Source organism: Hyperoodon ampullatus (genome assembly GCF_949752795.1).
Source record: "Hyperoodon ampullatus genome assembly, chromosome: 5".
Classification (NCBI taxonomy): domain Eukaryota; kingdom Metazoa; phylum Chordata; class Mammalia; order Artiodactyla; family Ziphiidae; genus Hyperoodon; species Hyperoodon ampullatus.
In genome coordinates, this window is record NC_136918.1 from 5,738,139 (window position 1) to 5,756,714 (window position 18,576).

The window sequence follows — 18,576 nt, forward strand, 5'->3', positions numbered from 1 at the left end:
GCCGAGCTCTCGCTTCCGCGGAGGCTGCGTCTGGTTCTCGGCGACGGGACGAGGCCACGGCGGCCTAAGTGGCCGAGTCGGCGGAACCCACCGGTCTCTGGGCCCAGAGCCTCGCCGCGGCCCACATCGCCCAGGTGAGCCCCGCGCTCCAGGTGGGGCGGCCCGGCCGCCCCGGAAGCCCCTGCCCGCAGCCCCAGGCGACCCCGCCGCGGCGCTGGCGGCCGCCATCTCCGGGCGGCGGCGGCGGCGGCGGCAGTGGCGCCGGGCGCGCCGAGCGGTGGGCGGTGTCTCCGCGGCCTCGCGACCCTGCGGTGAGGCCCGGGCCCGCACGGGGGGCGGGGAGGGGGCTCCTGGTGTCTCCTGGCGGCCGGGCCGCGGGCGGGGCAGGGACCGGGGCGGGCGGTGGGGCCCCCCTACCCGGCCAGGCCCCGTGACCCGCGGCTCCGGGCTCTCCCCGAGTATAAATTCATACTTGTCGCCGTCGGAAAAGTGGAGCAGAAAAGCACAAGCAAGGAAGCGCAGGAGCCGAACCCCCGCTCCCGGGAGACACTCGGGTTAACATTAAGGTGTATTTCCTTCCAGTCCCCTTTTCCCTGCAAGCATGAGCGGGCTGTATGTTTGCAGAACCTGGATCATAAAGTGCCGCAGCTCGGCTTCTTTGTCTTACTAATACATCCCACGCGTCTGCGCGCGGCTTTCGATGTTTTTCTCCATCCTTTTCATTGGCCGCCCTAGGCTGTGTTGGAGCCAGGTTGACCGCGCCTGGCCGGGGCTTGACGCTCGCTGAGTGACAGGACTGTGATTTACTTAATGGATTATCTCTCTGATGGTGAACATACAGGTGGTTTTCAGTTCTTAGCTATTACAAAAAGCAATTCGTTGAGCACTGTTCCGTCTGGTTTTTTGAGCACGATTATTTGTTTAGAGAGAATCCCTCGTAAGGCTTGTGGTATACGTTGCAAAAATGCACCTCGGAAAAGTTATTTCCGTTTTTGTGCCTCGCATTTGGGAACACCTGGCTTAGGGAGCTTTCTGACAGACTTTGCTGGAGATCTCAGTGCTTCACAAGGGATCGGGCGGACGGTGTCAACACCTCTTTAAGTTTGACCTGCCTTGTAGCTGGCCTTACCTAGAGCTTTGCTGGAAAGAAACTGTGAGTGACTTAGTAATTTTAAAAACTGACTTAGGTTTAGCTTTGATAAACCATTACAGTCTCCAATACGACTAAACCTAAGTTAAAGCAAAATTCAAGCTGGGGTTAGATGAACAGTGGAAACTGTTTTATATTTAAGTCATACTCTCTGATACATGGATGCTGGGTTGCTAGGGAAGGGATTTTAAAGGATTATGCTGATGGGTATGTAACCAGATACTCAGAAAGCTTCCTTTGAAGACATGTAAAGTTTCAAGTGAGTGAGTGACATTGTCCTTATCAGTGAAAATAAATGGAATTTGTTTTTCCATCCCTTTTATTTACATTCTTAAAACTTTGTGTTGAAATACAGGGGATTTTCCTTTGTAATGATTATTTTCCAGTTTGGTCACATGGTTGTGATAATTAAATGTATGTATGGTGGATGAATTTAGAATATGACATGTGTTTATTAAGTCCAATTTGTAGCTTAGAGATCTGTGTGAGACAGATATTTCTCATTATTCATAGGAGTAAGGTAGAAATCGGGGACATGGACAGCTGTGATCATCTCTTGGTTATAGGTGTAATCGTATTCCAAGAAACACTACTGGCAGGGCACCTGGGTTTTTTTTTTTTTAATAGTAATCTTTTATTTATTTATTTATTTATTTATCTTTATATTTATTTTTGGCTGTATTGGGTCTTCGTTTCTGTGCAAGGGCTTTCTCTAGTTGCGGCAAGCGGGGGCCACTCTTCATCGCGGTGCGCGGGCCTCTTCACTATCGCGGCCTCTTTTGTTGCGAAGCACAGGCTCCAGACGCGCAGGCTCAGTAGTTGTGGCTCACGGGCCTAGTTGCTCCGCGGCATGTGGGATCTTCCCAGACCAGGGCTCGAACCCGTGTCCCCTGCATTAGCAGTCAGATTCTCAACCACTGCGCCACCTGGGAAGCCCTGGGTTTTTTTTTTTAACAGTTTTGTTGAGATATAATTCATATAGCATACAATTCACCCATTTAAAGGGTATAATTCAACGGGTTTTTTGTATATGACAGTATTAATTTTTTAACTTGTGGTAAAATATATATGACATAAAATTTGCCGTTTTAAAATGTACAGTTCAGTGGCATAAAGTACATTCATGATGTTGTGCAACCGTCACCACTATTTCCGAAACTTCTTCAACACCTTAAACTGATACTCTATAAATAAATGTTGAATGTATAAGTGAATGTTGATAGATGAGGGAAAACATTTTTTTCTGTGATCTTGATTTCTAACCTTTCTAATTTGCTGTGTTGTCTTTTATACTTTATATGAAATATAATTATAATTAATATGGTACCATGCCTTATCTTAGTGTGATAATATTTGAAGTTCCTTATAATGGAAAATTGGGCAGTTCTTTCAAGTTTGCTGAATTACTGAACTTTCTAGAGTCTCTAAAAGTTGTAGAGCAAATTTTGAATGATATCCCAAAGTCTACTCTGATTTACAAAGGATGCTTATTTAAGTTTATATTATGCTGTTGGCTTACTCTATTGCTGTGTATTCTCTTTGCTTTGATAGTTGCAGGATACCCTCCACTTTCATAGGAGATATCCTAAGAAAAAATTTTTTTAAGATTTTTTTTGATGTGGACCATTTTTGAAGTCTTTATTGAATTTGTTACAGTATTGCTTCTCTTTCATGTTTTGGTTTTTCGGCCATGAGGCATGCGGGATCTTAGCTCCCCGACCAAGGATGGATCCCGCACCCCCTGCATTGGAAGGCAAAGCCTTAACCACTGGACCACCAGGGAAGTCCCCCTAAGAAATATTTTTAAGACTAGAAAAATCCACAAATATATAAGGTGCTAAAAAAAAGAGGGATTTATTTTAGGTACAGTGTGTTTTGAATCTTTAGCTTTCATTCCAAAATGCTTAGCTTTTCTTTGCCTGTTGGATCGCTTTTATGGGTGCTAAGGTCTTCTTTAATATCTTTAAATTTTTTAAATTAATTAATTAATTTATTTATTTATGGCTTTGGGTCTTCGTTGCTGCGCGCGGGCTTTCTCTAGTTGCAGGGAGCGGGGGCTACTCTTCGTTGCGGTGCGCGGGCTTCTCATTGCGGTGGTTTCTCTTGTTGCGGAGCACGGGCTCTAGGCGCACAGGCTTCAGTAGCTGCAGCACTTGGGCTCAGTAGTTGTGGCTCACGGGCTCTAGAGCGCAGGCTCAGTAGTTGTGGCGTACGGACTTAGTTGCTCCGCGGCATGTGGGATCTTCCCGGACCAGGGCTCGAACCCGTGTCCCCTGCATTGGCAGGCGGATTCTTAACCACTGCGCCACTAGGGAAGCCCTTAATATCTTTTTAAAAACAATTAGTGGCTTCTGGCTGTTTCCAAACCAAAACGATTGTCATCTCCCGTTTTTTACAAGGAGTGAGCACCCTTGGACATCTATACAGAAAAGGCTAGACTAGAGTAGATCTTGGGAGCAAAAAATAGTTGAAATTATTTTTCAATAGGTTTGGCAGGGGTACAACTGTTAATCCCAAATCTTCAAATGTGGGGGGTTTCCTATGCATGTGAGTATTATGTGTGCTTCTGATTTTAGCATTACAGCCCAGATACTGTTTAGTTAATTACACAGGAGTTCTGGACTTTAGTTTTGGCTTGGGCTCTTCTAGTGACCTGAGCAAACTACGTAACTTTTATGGATTCATTATTGGCACTAGTAAATTAAGTGGGCTTGAGTAAGTGGGCAAATTAAGTTTGCTCTTAGAAAGCAAACTGGCATATCCCTGGATGCTTCGTGCAAGCTTAACACATATACCATACATTTCACCCATTTAAAGGGTATAATTCAATGGGTTTTTTATATATGACAGTATTAATTTTTTAAGTTGTGATAAAATATATATGACATAAAATTTGCCGTTTTAAAATATACAGTTCAGGGGGCTTCCCTGGCTTCCCTAGTTCAGTGGCATAAACTAGAGTTTATTCTCTGGTTTTAGGAAATTATAAATCTGTAACAGGTAAAAATATGATTGGCTAATTTGCGTGATTTAACTTCTCTCCCTGAAAATTAGATATTGCAATTCTATTGTATGTAAACGCTGTTTCATCAGAAACTGCATGCAACTTAAGAAATGGATTGCAGAGTTAGAAAAACCCTTTGCAGATGTCATCTTTGTTGCTCTCAGTCTTTCTTTGCTGCAATTCTCCTTTTCTTTTTCCTGGCTGCTAATTGGATTAAAGACTGTTTTGCCAGCCATGGCATCTGGAGATGACAGTCCTATCTTTGAAGATGACGAAAGGTAAATGTCTTGCATTGCAATAAAACTAGCTTATGAAAATTTCAAGATGGTTTTAATCATTCAGAAGAGTTATTTATCCAGGCAAGGGGCACATTTTGTAATATTGCAGAACACATAGTTTTGCTTTTCTGTGATTTCGAGCAAGGGTGGTAAACACCTGGCATGGAGGTGGCCAGCACTAATGTGGCATCCTTTCCCATAGGACCTGGATGTAAGGTCTCCAAATCCGTCTCAGCACAAATTCTTGGCAGTCACTTCAAAATGATATAAAATCCATTTACCGTCTCTGATTTAGACCCTACAAAGGAGATTAGAGTAAGAGTAGGATGTAGTTAAGAGACAGACTCTGGAGCCAGAGTCCTAAGTTTACATCCCATCTGCCACTTACTGTCACTGTGACCTTAAACAAGCCCTTGGCCTCTCTGAGCCTCAGTTTCCTCATCTACAAATAGAGATAATGATAGTACCCACCTCATGGTGAGGATTCTTTGGGTTAATATATATAAAGCTCTTAGCACAGTGATTGACACACAGTAAGTACTAAATAACTGTTAGCTATGATCATTATTGCTGTAATAAATGTTACTTCTCTCAAAGCTAAAGATCTATATCAGTATCAAAATAGTACTTACATGTTACATATTCATTATATATAACAGGTTATTCACATAGGACACACATATAATATATATTTTATATTAAAATATTAATATAAACTGTGTGTTTAAATTGTGCCAGAAACTTGACAAAACAGAATCCTTTATATTTTTAATAAGATTTCCTGTAATAATGACAAGATTACTATCTTCCATAACATTTTTATATCTATTATAGAACATTTCTTCCATGACTTCTTTTTTCCTCAGTCTTAGTATTATAAATTCGAACCTTTTTTGTTAAAATTAATCCCTAGTTATTGGTTGAAGTGTAAAATGTTTTGAGAATTCTTGCTTTAGAGTGATTGGATCTGAAAAAGTAAAACCAAAATTAAATACTGTGCTTTTTAAGTGACGGGAGGAGAAACTTTTTACTGACCTTTCCAAGCATTATTCTGTGACCTAGCTTAGAATACTGTCGTGGATAAACTGACTGATTCTTAATCCTATTATATTAAGGTGACTTTGGAATTATCTGACTGTATACCCATATATAGTAATTTCACCTTAAAAGAAGAATGCATAAGAGGGAGAAGATAGTTACATGTACTGTAAGTAGGCTTTCTTAGCTAATATCACTTTAATATTTTATAATTTCAGGGCTTTTTAAAATCTGATATTTTCACCTTGGAAGGATTAACTGGTTATTCTGTTACTGTTTTGGCCTATTATAATTGCTTAATTTTATTCCCTTAGCCCTCCTTACAGCCTGGAGAAAATGACAGATCTCGTAGCTGTTTGGGATGTTGCTTTAAGTGATGGAGTCCATAAGATTGAATTCGAACATGGGACCACATCAGGCAAACGAGTGGTATATGTAGATGGGAAGGTAGGAAAAAATGTTACTTCGTAAAATATGGTGTACAGGGAAGCTTGGTTTTGCTCATGTAGATTCTTCATATGTGAATGCAAGGCTTTTCTCTTACAGTGATTATCTTTATATATTGGCCTGTATCATTTTGCCATACAAAGCAAACTAATAATAGTTGTGCAATTCATAGACTATAACATCTAATATTTAAATTTAAAATGACTTTATTTTCTAAAACCTTTGTATCGTGAAAATATTAAATTTTCTTCCATTTATGTGTTTTCAACTTTTATATTTTATTACTTAGGAAGAGATAAGAAAAGAATGGATGTTCAAATTAGTGGGCAAAGAAACCTTCTGTGTTGGAGCTGCAAAGATGAAAGCAACCATAAATATAGATGCTGTCAGTGGTTTTGCTTATGAATATACTCTGGAAATTAATGGGAAAAGTCTCAAGAAGTATATGGAGAACAGATCAAAAACCACCAATACTTGGGTATTACATTTGGATGGTGAGGACGTTAGAGTTGTGCTGGGTAAGTGAGAGCCGTTTCTGCAGAATTTGTTGGCTTTTTATGGTGGCCATTTAATTAGTTCCTCTAACTGTCCAGACCTTTTATGGGAGCTTTGAATAGGAGAGAATGTTAAGTGCAGTTATATTTCTCATGTGTCCTGTGGAAATGAAGTATTCATTGAATTGACTGATTTATATGGAATATATGAGAGCCAGATTTTATAGTGATGGATTCGAGGATTATAAACTTGGGTTTAAAAAACGAAATATTGATGTAGACATTTGTTATTATTTGATATTTCTCTTTAAAAGCATGTCTAAAGGCAGTTGGAAATTAAAGATTCATCAGTAAAAAGGGAATTTTTCTCCAGGTAGCAATAGGCTTAGGACTGCAGCAGATCAAAATCATCAGTCCAGATAAAGTAGATTAAAAAATACAAAGTAAGCCATTGCTCTTTAAGTTCTGCTATTACAGATTGCCATCTGTGTTCTCAGTTTCTGTTGGGCCTACAAAACTTGCAAGACAAATATTTACTACCTTTTCACTCTTCTGGTTACTCTTAGTATTTCCTGCTTCTCATATCACTAAGTTAAGACTATGTAGATCATCTCATTAATTCATGGATTCATTTATTTAGGTAATATTGAGAACCTCTTAAATGGCAGTTTGTGTACCAGGCCTTGAGGATACATAAATGAAGAGACTTTGTCTGTGTCTTTTAAGAGTATATAGTCTAGGGCTTCCTTGGTGGCGCAGTGGTTAAGAATCCGCCTGCCAAGGCAGGGGACATGGGTTTGAGCCCTGGTCTGGGAAGATCCCACATGCCACGGAGCAACTAAGCCCGTGCACCACAACTACTGAGCCTGTGCTCTAGAGCCCCCGAGCCATAACTACTGAGCCCACATGCCACAACTACTGAAGCCCTTGCACCTAGAGCCCGTGCTGCTCAACAAGAGAAGCCACTGCAATGAGAAGCCCGCGCACCGCAACAAAGAGTAGCCCCTGCTCGCCACAGCTAGAGAAAGCCCGCGCGCAGCAACAAAGACCCAACGCAGCCAAAAATTAATTAATTAATTTAAAAAAAAAGAGTATATAGTCTAGTTGAATGCTAGAAAATACCTTAAAAATTTTTTTAAGAATGAAAAATGTTTATCAGGTAATAAATGCACATAGTTGGAAAAAAAGGAAACCAAAAAACTCCTGTATGGTTTATTTATTAAAGAAATTGGGTCAATTTTTCTTGAAGAGGATAGGAAACCACCAAATTGTCTTCCAAAGTGGCTGTACCATTTTGTGTTCCTCCCAGCAATGAGTGAGAGTTCCTGTTACTACACATCTTTGCCAGCAGTGTTGCCAGTGTTTTGGATTTTGGTCATTCTAATAAGTGTGTAATGATATCTTACTTTTAATTTGCAAGTCCCTAATAATATGTGGTGTTGAGCATCTTTTCATATGCTTATTTGCCATCTGTGTATCTTCTTTGGTGAGCTGTTTCTATAGAGCTTTTGCCCATTTTTCAATTGGCTGGTTTGTTTTCTTACTGTTGAGTTTTAAGAGTTCTTAGTATATTTTAGATAACAAGTTAAAAAAAATTGGAACCATAATCTTTAGTGCATTATGAGATTTGTTTTACGTATCATGAGAAAAAAGCAGATTAATTTTTTCAACCACTTTGGCTTCAGTTATATTTAAAAGACTATGTCTAGGTTGCCATTTAAATACTTCCTGTCAGTCAATAATTCTAAAAATGTAACAAGATATTTAGATACACGTTCTTTATCGGATACGTTTTGTAGCTATTTTCTTCCAGCCTGTGACTTGTACTGTCATCTTTCTTTCTTTCTTTTTTTTTTATTTCTTTTTGATTTAAAAAATTTTCCTCCTCTTCATTTTATATTTCTATTAAGGAATTATTTATTATGTTTGTTTTGTGTTCCTTTTAGTTTAGTCCTCATTTCTGAAATTATTTTTATTTCTAATTTTTACTGAGTTCTATACTTCATTTCTCAGTTTTTCTAATCATTGTTTAGTCATTCTTTCATATCTTGTATGATTTTCTTAATTTCTTTCAGCTCATTTTGAAATAGTATTTTACAGCTTTACCTTTCATGTAAGCATGTCTTTCTGATGCTTCTATTATCTATAATGATGGTAGTCTGTTCTTTTTTCTTACAATTTTGTATGGATCTAGAGCTCAGTACCTTTCTTTGATAATTCTTATATGATCTTAGTTTTTCTGAATTTGTAGAAGGGAGTGTGGTTTTGTGTAGCTTTTTAAACTTCAGGTTCTTGAGTTCCCTTTTCTGTCGTTTTTGGATGATGTTAAAAATCATTGGGGCACACTTTCTGAGATGGCTGCTGTTTCCTTACCCCATTTTTTCTAGATTTTCTCTTCCTTTTACTCTCGTTTCCCTGGGTGCTCAGTTTGGATTGTCTTCCCACAAGTTTCTTCTCAATGTGGGGTTTGTATTGGAAGGGAGCTTCGGCGGGTTGGTTTGAGGGTTCCTGGGGCCCAGACTGCTGTAGCCCTTTCAGACCCCTCCCGCCGCTCCCACACCCCATCCACTGTCAGGATGTAAAACCCCTTCTAGTTCAGCTGCTCTTCACACACACCCCCTCCGAACGCTCCAGTTAGAACCGGGACTGCCGTCTGGGGATTCTTAGGTCCACCAGAGGCTCTGCTGCTTCCCTCTGCTTCCTTCTGCATGGTTGCCGATACTACAGCTATGGTCTTGTAGTTGTCCGTGGTTCTCCCACCTATTGGTACTGTAGAGTTTGTGGTGTAGAGACTGTCCATGGGGTCTTTGGTTCTGTTCTGTTGCCCTGTCTGTTTTAGCAGGGGAAATTTGGAGACAGTAAAAAACTCATGCCTCTGCTGCCACTACCACCATCTTCATCATCAGCTTTCACATTTACTTCATCCCCTGTTGAGTAAGATGAGGCTATGAACATATAGTTCCCCCACCGCTCCTCTCCCACCTTTACCACCTTCAACTTCTGTCTTCTCTACCTTTTCTTTGACATCATCAGAGTAGCCAATATTTGTATTCTGCTGTGTAGCCATAACTGTGTTCTCCTGTGTTTTTTCTGTAGGCTGATTCTAAAATTAAAAACCAATAAATTACATTTATATTATTGTGATTTTATAAATATTTTTGGAGTGGGCCATGGTTACATTCTTTCTCTGTATTATTGTCACACCCCCTGTGCCACTCAAAAGAAGTTGTTTTTAGTGTCAAGGTCAAGTGAGTTTTCTGTTCTATAATCTACCAGTTTCTCAAAATTATACCTCATTTTTTGTTTACTTCACAATTGGACCTTGATTTTTTTTTTTTTTTTTTTTTAGTCATTTGTTTTTCTGGGCTCTTCTGGTGGCTTTTCTCTTTTCTTGTTGGAAATGGAAATATATCTTCTTTGCTCATGTTCCTAATGTCTGTTTGCATTTTTTACTCGTATTATCTATTGCTTCGAAATCTTCTCATTCTTAATGACAGTATTCTTGGGCATCTGTTGACTTCCTGTTCAAAACTAGGTAGTTGCTTCCCAGGCCTGCTGCCCAGTGGCCGTCCTGGCTTTAGTTCCATCAGTTATTGAATCCCACAACTGCCAGTTTCACCTTTGTTTACTGGAAAATATCCTTAAGTGATTTCCTAATAAAGGGTGTGTAGGAGCTAAATATTATGTGAACCTTATACGAAGTTGATGCTTTTGCGGAGTATAGAGTTCTAGCTTTAAAATGTGGTTTTTTTCCCCCTGAGAAAATTTGAAAGCCTTGTTCCATTGTCTTCTATTCTCCATTGTTTTGAATGAGAAGTTCTATGCCAGTCTGAATCTCGTTAGTTTTTTCTTTCTGGAAGCTTTTGGGGGCTCATCTTTATTTTCCAGAATTTTATAGTGTTGTGTTTAGAAATGTAGTGGCTCACCCAGCTACTTTACTTTTAGGTGAAAAATGGTATTTCAGCATGTTTTTTATTTGCCTCTTTCAGAATTGGGTAAGGTTGAGCCTCTTTTCATGTGTTTAAGGTCCTTTTGTGTTTCTTTTCGGATAATGCCTGTATGTGTCCTTTGATCTGTTTTCTCTTGGGTTGTTGGTCTTTTTCTCCTTGATTGCTAGGAGTCCTTCTATTACTAAAATTAGTTCTTTGTATTGTGAGCTTCAAGTATTTTTCCCAGTCTGCCATTTATTATATGACTTTGCTTATACGTGTGCATGTGTTTTTTTAATCATGCAGAAATCTTTTTTACTTTCATGTAGTCAGATTTACTTACCCCTTTTCTTTTATGGCTTCTGGATTAGCAATGTTCTTCAGAGGCATGTTAATAACAGCTATTATAGAAAATCTGAGTACATGTACACATTCAGTTGGCCCACTAAATAAAATTCCGATTGTCACCACCGTCATGGTTTATTTGAGCACCCTGTGCTCTGATCCAGGTGGCTGAGCTGGGTTTCCCCACAACTGTGGCCGTAGATGCTCCCCACTCAGGCTGCCATTGGGCTTCCCCTCCCATACCTCCTGGGCCCCTCTGCCCTTCTCTCTCTCCCTCTAGCCCAGTTCAAAGTCCTTTCTCCACTCTCTAAGTGAGGCTCACATCTCGAGGTGCAGGGAGAAGAGACCGTGTTCCTGGAGTAGACAGCTTGTCAGTGTCAAGGCATCTCAGCCTTGACACCCAGGCAGCCTTTTTTTTTTTTTTAATGTGAATAGTACTTTTTTTTTTTAAGAAGATGTTGGGGGTAGGAGTTTATTAATTAATTAATTTATTATTTTTGCTGTGTTGGGTCTTCGTTTCTGTGCGAGGGCTTTCTCTAGTTGTGGCAAGCGGGGGCCACTCTTCATTGCGGTGCGCGGGCCTCTCACTATCGCGGCCTCTCTTGTTGCGGAGCACAGGCTCCAGACGCGCAGGCTCAGTAGTTGCGGCTCACAGGCCTAGTTGCTCCGCGGCATGTGGGATCCTCCCAGACCAGGGTTCGAACCCGTGTCCCCTGCATTAGCAGGCAGATTCTCAACCACTGTGCCACCAGGAAAGCCCATGAATAGTACTTTTTAATGATTTGAAATTTAAATGCAAACAATTACCAGAAGAAAGCATGTAATTTTTTTTGAATTGAATTTTAAATTTAATTTTATTTATTTATTTTTTATACAGCAGGCTCTTATTAGTTATCTATTTTATACATATTAGTGTATATATGTCAATCCCAATTTCCCAATTCATCCCACCACCACCCCTCCTTTCTCCCCTTGGTGTCCATACATTTGTTCTCTACATCTGTGTCTCTATTTCTGCCTTGCAAACCAGTTCATCTGTACCATTTTTCTAGATTCCACATATATGCGTTAAAATACGATACTTGTTTTTCTCTTTCTGACTTACTTCACTCTGTAGGACAGTCTCTAGATCCACCCACGTCTCTTCAAATGACCCAATTTCGTTCCTTTTTATGGCTGAGTAATATTCCATTGTATATATGTGCCACATCTTCTTTATCCATTCATCTGTCGATGAACACTTAGGTTGCTTCCATGACCTGGCTATTGTAAATAGAGCTGCAGTGAACATTGAGGCCCAGGCAGGTTTTGACCCCTGGGCTCCGTGTGCACACACAGGTCCCGCTTCTCTCTAGTCTTCGTTATAACACCCAAAGCTCGTCTTCTGGCTGCTTAATGAGTGCAGTCCTCCCACCTGCCACTCCCTGGGACACTGACATTCACAAGTGGCTCTAGGGATCCTCCACCAAAAGGCATATGCGTTTGTGACACGCGCACACATGTACACACCTCCCTGGAGTGAGCTGCAGCCGCTTAGCTAATGCCCAAGTGTATTGTGGCAGCATTTTGCTCTATCATGTCAGCACTGTACTCTGAACAGTCCATCAAGTACTATACCTATATTTTTTTCTTATGATCCAGTAATTTTCCCCAAAGTGAAACCATAACAAAATGAATAGAGATTATTGTGCTATCCAGTGTGAAATTTAAGGCTAAATTGCTATCTGTCCTGTATGAACAGCAGGGTAGCCTTGTTTGTTGGTCGCTTTGTGCCATCATCCAGTCGGGTGAGTGAGAGGCAGGAGGAAACATCTAGTCACTGGTGTTAAAGGACGTTCTGGGAGGGATAAATTAGGAGTCTGGGATTAACAAATACACACTACTATATATGAAATAGATAAATGACAAGGACCTACTGTATAGCACAGGGAACTCTACTCAATATTCTGTAATAACCTATAAGGGAAAAGAATCTGAAAAAGAGTATGTGTGTGTGTGTGTGTGTGTGTGTGTGTGTAACTGAATCACTGTGCTGTACACCTGAAACTAACACAGCATTGTAAATCAACTATACTTCAATAAAAAAAAGAAAAGCAATACTTGCTATAATCCAAAAACTAAAAATACAAAAGGGATAAGGTCAAATATTACATTACTTGAAGTACGTAGGTTTTTAAAAGGCCAAAAGCATTCTTTAATTTGCTAAAATGTATTGGTATCCTAAATGGAAACACGTTGTAATCCTGGGAGTGTGTAAACCCTTCTTTGATTCACAGCCAGACCTTAAAATTTTATTACAACATTTCAGATGATATGAAAAAAAGACGTTCTGTGTGGAAAGGTCCCTCTTCACATTCATTTGTGTGCATCCTCCTTTAAAGATTTTCTTTAACAAGTCTTCATTAATTTGTATTGGGATCATGATTTTCTCTTAAAAGATTGCTTTCATTTTTATTTCGTCTGCGAACAAAAGATAAACACAGTTTCTTCAAATTTGGAAGAACTTCAAAGCCATGAATGGAATGAATGGAGTTTTCAAAATCCAGTGTAACAAACTCTTCTTAAAATAATAAAGTGTTAACTTTAAATCACAGATTATAATTCTTTTTTCATCTGTTACTTTTACAGAAAAAGACACTATGGATGTATGGTGCAGTGGTAAAAAACTGGAGACAGCAGTAAGTTGACCTTTTGATTACTCTTACCATGTGCGTGAGTGACCATTGAAACGTTGCTGTGTTTCCTAACTGGAGATTTTATAAGTAACGAAGGTCCTCTTGGTTAAAAACAAAAAGGAGATGAAGTAATCCTGACTCCAAAATCTCAAGACCTTTCCTGGGCAGTGCCTGGGGCAGTGAGAGTTTGGTAACAACTTATGTCTGGCACCAAGCTCATACTCCACCTTTCCTCTCCTGGACCAGCCTCTACCCTGAAAAGAGTTCCCACATTTACAAACTCCTCCCCGGCGCGGTGCAGCGCAGCGCAATCTGCCGCGCAGAGCCCTTCGTCCTGGGACACGGATGCGGCTGGAAAGCTGGCCGTCCCCTCGTCCGTTACGCCCGTTTCGTGGGGACCCTGGTGCTAAACCATTCGTAGACAATCTGCTTCTGGGTCCGGGTTTCGTACCTAGCAGAGCAGCTCCCTTGCTGCAAACGTATTGAAAGTCAGCCCTCGACACAAGGGTTTGTAAAAAAGAAAGAAAAAAAAGTCCTCCCCAAAGGTTGAGTCCTCCTGTGTTTATCCAGGTTAAAGGGGTGCTTTATACCACTGCTTCTCAAACTTGCATGCATAGAATCAGTTGGGATCTTGTTAAAATGCATATTCTAACATGTCCTCAGGTGTTGCCAGAGCTGCTGGTCCACAGGTCACACTCTGAATAGGAAGGCTTTACACCATACACTCAAAAAGCAGATAGTACTTTTCTAAAAGCAAAGGTTGTGAAAAAGAAATGATGCACACAATGTCAGGTGACACAAAGGCAGGTAGGAAAGGGCACTGTCACGAACCCCAGAAGACAAGTGGAATTTGTAGAGTAGCAGTGCTAAGAGGCTACCGCACCCATTGAAGCCGAGCACAGTGAGATCCCCATCCAAACCCCAGTGTGTTGGGCTTTTGCTGCTTGCACTGTTAGGGCTGTGGTGGGACGAATATAGGAGTGCATCTCAAGTGGGAAGGAAATAATAGTGGTATGTACAGAAGGGGAGGAAGTGAAGCAGGGGAGGTGGTCCTGGACAGCTGGGAGTGTGGAAGCAGGAGCTGAAATCTTTGGGTGGAAATTCCCATGTGTTCTGGGGTCAGCTGGCAAGCAGGCGGTATACCAGCCCTGGTGTCCCCTTTCATGGCTTCGGACATGAACACCAGGGCTAGAGATCGTGAGAAGCTCTCTTCCCCGGCACAGTTTAGCTAGTTGCAAGTCGTGGTTGCTGCTGTCATCTCCCTTCTCTATTGTAGGTCTGGAGATGTGCTTGGAGGGAAGGTCTGGGATAAATGTATTCAGCAGACTAGCTGGGTCTTATAGCCAATCTGCTTCTAAGGAAGTGCCCAAGCCAGAAATCAAAAGTTACAAAGATTAATGCTTTTCTCTTTATTAATCCTAGTTTTAATTCTTGAAGGGAAATGTAACCAGGGCTCACTCCAAATTGATCCTCCAGAGTTTGATCCACCCTCTGGGTTAAACCTACCCATCGAGACTTTTATGCAGAGAGGCTTGGAGAGCTCTTCAGTATTTTATGTCTCCTTTTGGACCAGCTTAAGTTTCCATGCCTACTGTGTGCCCGGCGCCACATCTGCTAGACCTTCCTATTCTCTCTTTCCTACCCTGGAATTCTCTAGATGGAGAGTCTGCACTTTGGGATCACATTCCCTCCACCTTCCAGGAATTCTCCAATGCAAATGTAAAGAGAGATTCAAGAATGTGGTTGTAAATAAGTAGGAAGTTGAAAATAATGTCCATCCACAATGTCTTTGTTCCTCAGTAATTGACAAGAAACCACAAGAGTTTGGACAATAGCTCGGTCTCACCCAGTTGCCTCCTCATTGTAACTACGACCTAGGCAGTTTTGGCAGCTCCATATCCGGGCAGTCTTCCCCAGCACTATGCACACCTGCTCTTGCTGCCTGTGACTTACAGCTTAGTTTCTCCATTTCCTTTTCATCTCAAAGCATCGTGACCAAGACTATGTATCTGTCAAATTACCAAGAAGCTACTCACAAGGACTGTATTATTCAACCCTTCCTCTGCCCTCCAAATTGATTTTTACAGAAGTATGACCTGAAGGGTTTTTTCAAAACTCAATGTGAAAAGGGGTAAAAAGAATACACTAGACTCCAGGACCAGCACCCCCAGTCCTTGTGGTCAGTACACCTCCGTGTTGGCCAGATTCTTCCCAGAGCTAAGAAAAAGCTTCCCTCTCGGATGCCTCCTGTGCTTTCCATGGTTATAGATAACGTTAGCTACGGGGCCTTGCCCTGTCTGCTCTGGCTGCCAGGAAGCTCGTAGCCAAGTTGTGAGTCTGATGGTGCTTCTTTGCCTAATTCACTTTTATCCTTCTAAGCCTCCTGTTCTTCCTTCCTTCTCTGTACTACTTGGCCCCTATCTTTTTACTCTAGATCAGTGCTGTTCAATAGAAATATGAGCCACAGATATGAGCTTCATATATAACTTTTCTAGTAGCCAGATTTCAGAAGTTTTACAGTGAAGTTCATCTTAATAAAAATTTGATTTAAATCCGTATATCAAAAATATTATCATTTAACATGTAATAAATATAAAAAGTTTCTACTGAGTTATTTTACATTCTTTGTTTCATACTGTCTTCCAAATCCAGTGTATATTTACCCTTAACAGAGTATCTCATTTTAGACCCACCTCATTACATGCTCAGTTGCCACATGTGGCCAGTGGCTACTGTACTGGACACAGCAAGTCTAGACTCAGTAGTGTTTGGTTTTATGTTTTTTTGTTTGTTTTGTTTTGTTTTGTTTTTTGCAGTACGCGGGCCTCTCACTGGTTTTATTTTTTATGTTATGTATTTATTGTAAGCCACCTTACACACTGGGGAATCAGATGTTCAGAGTGGTTAAGAACACTCTATCCCTTACTGACTGGGGCCTTCAGCAAGTAATTTAACCACTCTGTGCCTCAGTTTCCTCACATATCAAATGTGGATAGTAATGGTACTCCAATCAGGTTATTGTGAGGATGCAATAAAATAATGCATGTAAACCATTCTTTGTATAGAATAAATCACTAATAAATGTTTGCTATCAGGTTTATTATTTTTACTTTTGAAAATAGTCTACCTTGTCTACATAGTATATGTTATAGACACATAGCCATTAGGTACACTTTTTTTTTTCTCTGAAACTTAAGATTCTTAAAGATTGTAGGGGGGGTGCAAATAAGAAACCTTCATAACAGAGACGTAAAACATCTAAATACAAGCTTCTAACTTTAATCTTGCAAAGTTTAACATTGAACTAATATGTACTTCATTATACCTCCCTTTTTACGTGATGTTAATGCTCTAGACAAAGATAAATGTTTCTGGAACACTAATTCCTCCTTCTTTTGTTTGCCCAGGGTGAGTTTGTAGATGACGGGACTGAAACTCACTTCAGTATTGGGAACCACGACTGTTACATAAAGGCTGTCAGTAGTGGGAAGCGGAAAGAAGGGATTATTCATACTCTCGTTGTGGATAACAGAGAAATCCCAGAGATTCCTGAATGACTTCATGTTAATGAATTTTAATCTTAAGAAGTAAAGATCAGGACTTTTAAATTACTGTGGTGATTAAATATGTTCAGTATGTACTTTTCAGTACATCTAGTCGCCATGTTTTTATGTTTTAGTTACTTGAAACCGTAATGTTCCAAAGGTCAGGAAAAAAAATTATGTATCATAAATATTGCAATTTATTTTGTAAATAATGTAAAATGTTTTAACGTCAAATGGAAAATAAGATACGGACCAAAAATCACTAGTGTTTTACAAGAGCAACTTTTACTATAATAAATGCTATAAAATAAAATTGGTGCTGCTTGATTTGTGTTTCTTACAATGGATGTCTTTGTATATTTTTAACCTGTGCAGATAGATTGTCTAGTTTGAAGCAGTTGGTATACAATAATATTATTAGTTTAACTGAAATGAGAAACATTTTCTATCTGGAAACAATGTTAAGGAGGTGTCAAAGAGTGTCACGTAAGAAGTTAATTAAAAACTTGCGGTGCAGCCAAACAAAACCCAGCAGGGTCACGAGGAAGGTGTATAGCCTGGGTTTGAAGTTCAGCACCAAAGGTTAAGTTCTTGAGCCTCCGTTTCTCCAACCTAAAAAATAAGGCTATTTGTTTTGTTGTTTTGCTTAATGAGATATTTTAAATGTAGAAAAACTAGAAAATAATGAAACAAACACTTGTATTATTTAACTGGGTTTACCTATCATCCAGTTTAATAAGTAAAGCATTAAAACACAGGGGCTTCCCTGGTGGCACAGTGGTTTAGAATCTGCCTGCCAATGCAGGGGACACAGGTTCGAGCCCTGGTCTGGGAAGATCCCACATGCTGCAGAACAACTAAGCCCATGTGCCACAACTACTGAGCCTGCGCTCTAGAGCCCAGGAGCCACAACTGCTGAGCCCTCGTGCCACACCTACTGAAGCCCGCACACCTAGAGCCCATGCTCTGCAACAAGAGAAGCCACCACAATGAGAAGCCCATGTGCCGCAACTAGAGAAAGCCTGCACACAGCAACGAAGACCCAATGCAGCAAAAAAAAAAAAAAACATGAAAATACAGCCGAAGAGCCATATACCCTTGCTATTCCCATACCCCTCCCTTGCCAAAGTAATCACTATCGTGAACTTGATGTTTACCATTCCCATGCAAGTCTGTATTCTTTAACTGTGTAGGTATATATCCCTAAAAAAAATACAGTATTACTTAAAATTTTAAATGTTATTTTCTATGGATCCTTCCTGCAACTTGCTTTTTTTCCATTCAATATTGATTTTGAGATTGATCTAGGTTGGTACATGTAACTCCAGTTCCTTTTAACTCTTGCATTCAACCATACGAATTTAGCCATCCACTCACCTCAGTAGTTTTCAGATGATCATTATACCATCAAAGCTCTAATGAACATCTTTGTGTCTCTGTGTGTCCCTTGAGAATATGCGCCAGTTTCTCTAGGGCTTCGCTATTTAAAGTGTGTCCCTGGACCAGCAGCAATGACATCACTTAGGAGTTTGTTAGAAATTAAGAATCTCAGATCTTTCCAGCCTACCGAATCAGAATCTGGGTTTTAATAAGATCCCATGGTGATTTGTATGTACATCAAGGATTGAGAAGCACTGCTTTAGGTATGCTAAGAAGTAGAATTGCTGAATG

At 40.3% G+C, this 18,576-nt stretch overlaps 1 protein-coding gene across 3 annotated transcripts; it reads left to right on the forward strand.

The window, feature by feature from the left end:
- Positions 1–251: 251 nt before the first annotated feature.
- On the forward strand, positions 252–17,201 carry FAIM (Fas apoptotic inhibitory molecule; the record flags this gene model as incomplete). Of its 3 annotated transcripts, none has more annotated exons than XM_079704645.1 (5): positions 252–311; positions 5,797–5,917; positions 6,207–6,435; positions 13,314–13,363; positions 16,768–17,201. In XM_079704645.1, the coding sequence occupies 4 exons, from the start codon at positions 5,807–5,809 to the stop codon at positions 16,915–16,917; spliced, it is 540 nt and encodes a 179-aa protein (XP_079560771.1). In that variant the 3' UTR covers positions 16,918–17,201. The 3 variants fall into 3 exon arrangements, with proteins under 3 accessions (XP_079560771.1, XP_079560769.1, XP_079560770.1); XM_079704643.1 differs by lacking the exon at positions 252–311 and adding an exon at positions 4,389–4,432 and having other exon boundaries at positions 5,785–5,917; XM_079704644.1 differs by lacking the exon at positions 252–311 and adding an exon at positions 4,389–4,432.
- Positions 17,202–18,576: the final 1,375 nt, after the last annotated feature.